This window comes from Contarinia nasturtii, unplaced genomic scaffold (assembly GCF_009176525.2).
Source record: "Contarinia nasturtii isolate CC-2019 unplaced genomic scaffold, AAFC_CNas_1.1 Cnas_scaffold_156, whole genome shotgun sequence".
Lineage (NCBI taxonomy): Eukaryota > Metazoa > Arthropoda > Insecta > Diptera > Cecidomyiidae > Contarinia > Contarinia nasturtii.
This window is the reverse complement of record NW_022197513.1, coordinates 1-1955: the sequence shown is the minus strand read 5'-3', so window position 1 is coordinate 1955 and position 1955 is coordinate 1. Positions and strand designations below refer to the sequence as shown.

At 33.2% G+C, this 1955-nt stretch overlaps 1 protein-coding gene across 1 annotated transcript; it reads left to right on the top strand.

Annotated features, from left to right (window-relative positions):
* Nucleotides 1-528: 528 nt before the first annotated feature.
* LOC116351190 (deoxynucleoside kinase-like) lies at nt 529-890 on the top strand (the record flags this gene model as incomplete). The annotated part of the gene is made up of 1 exon (XM_031783276.1): nt 529-890. A coding segment is annotated over exon 1 (362 nt), but the record flags the coding sequence as incomplete, so codon positions are not given.
* Between the last annotated feature and the right edge of the window lie 1065 nt (nt 891-1955).

Sequence of the window (1955 nt, the reverse complement as noted above, 5' to 3'; positions counted from 1 at the left end):
TTCCAACAGTAAAAAATCGTTGTGTTTTATTTCATTCACCCTATACAAAATGTATGCTGTTAAGTCGAATCATAATGAAAAAAAGAAAAAGATCTTAAAGAAAGGAAAAGGAGTAAAGAAAAACATACTAAATAAGAAAATTTCATTCAAAGAATATAAAAAATGCATAAACCATAACTGTACAATAAGCAAAAGTCAAAACCAAATAAAGTCATTTAAGCATAGAGTTTATAATATAAAAAATGAGAAAAAAGTCTTAGATCCATTTGTTGACAAACGGTTTATAATACCAAATTCACACAATACATTTGCTTGGGGGCATTATAAAATAAACACATTCAAATGAAAATAGAAAATAGTCTATTTAAACGCGAACATATAGTTTTCAGTTTCAGTTTCAAACAATCAACACTCTAGAAATGATCTATATGCTTCACGCTAAGAATAAGAATAAGAAGAAAAAATAAAAAATTGTTTACGATGATCAATAAAAACAATTGAAAGTGTTTTATTTATCACATATGAATCATGGATGCTGTGAAGAGACCTTTTACTGTGCTAATTGAGGGAAATATTGGTGTTGGTAAAAGCACTTTCTTGCAGTATTTCAAACAATACGAAACCGTCGAAGTCATTCCAGAACCTGTTGATGCATGGCAAAATTTGAATGGTTCGAATATGTTGGATCTTGTTTATAAAAATACTGAGAAATGGGCATTTCCGTTTCAATCATATACGATGTTGCTTATGCTTGAAAACCACTTGAAACCAACCGAAAAGGCAATTAAAATAATGGAAAGATCACTATTCAGCGCAAAGCATTGCTTTATTGAAGTATTGACGCAGTGCGAACAAATTAAAAACGAAGAACGATCCATTCTAAACAAATGGTATGAGTTTACCGTATCACACTTCAACGTTTTGCCTGATCTGATTGTTTATCTAAGGACCACACCACGCACTGCGTATGACCGCATGCGGAAGCGTCAGAGAATCGAAGAATGTAGCGTCTCCCTTGATTATATTGACCGGTTACATTGCGCACATGAACACTGGTTAATACATCCAAACAACGATAATATCCCTGTATTAATTTTGGATGCAAACTTGGATGCGGATGAAATGAAAAGTGAATATGAAAAATGCGCACGCATATTAAAATTATTATAAACAATTCATTGTCAACTAAACCCAAATTGTTTTAAATAAACAAATTAATTTGGAATGAGAGTTTACGATAAAATCATTATCGTTTAAATGAATCAGTTTGATTTTGCATCGAAAACGATTCACTTCGCTCAGCTCACGAAATTTAAAATATTATTTTGAAAAAATCAAGAAAAAAAATCATTCTCAAAATGGTAGATGGATCACCAAACTCTCCATCGGACTCTTCTTCGCCAAATTCATCACCACTACACATAACAAACGATATGTGGTCTTTGTTCCCAAGCCATAGTGCACAATATAACATTATTTCTTCGTCAACACATGAAGAACCCAATTACATGAATACACGCTTTTGGCGCTACGTTGAAATCAATGATAATTTTTTTTGCATTTCCCCCACTACAATCTCACAACATATCTACAAGCGGAAGCCTCGAAAGCATTAGTAGCTTTTCGTTATCAGACATAAGTGAATATGAAGATATGGATATTGATGAACCAATTATTTTACATAATGATTTCGCTGATGAATTCATGAATAGTGGGGAAAGCACATATTCCAGTAGTGGTGAAAGTTTTTTTTTAGTGACGATTACTATAATAGCCATGAAATCTAGAACCCATGCATTTATGGAATCAAATCGGTCGTCTCCACGTAGATGATGTCTTCAGTGATATGAGCAGTGAAGATCTCGAGGAAATCGGACGATTCAGTCTACGGGAGCAAAATTGAACGCATCCTAAAACAATTTACTATGTTCGCCAGAAAGGAGTATCCATCGGCA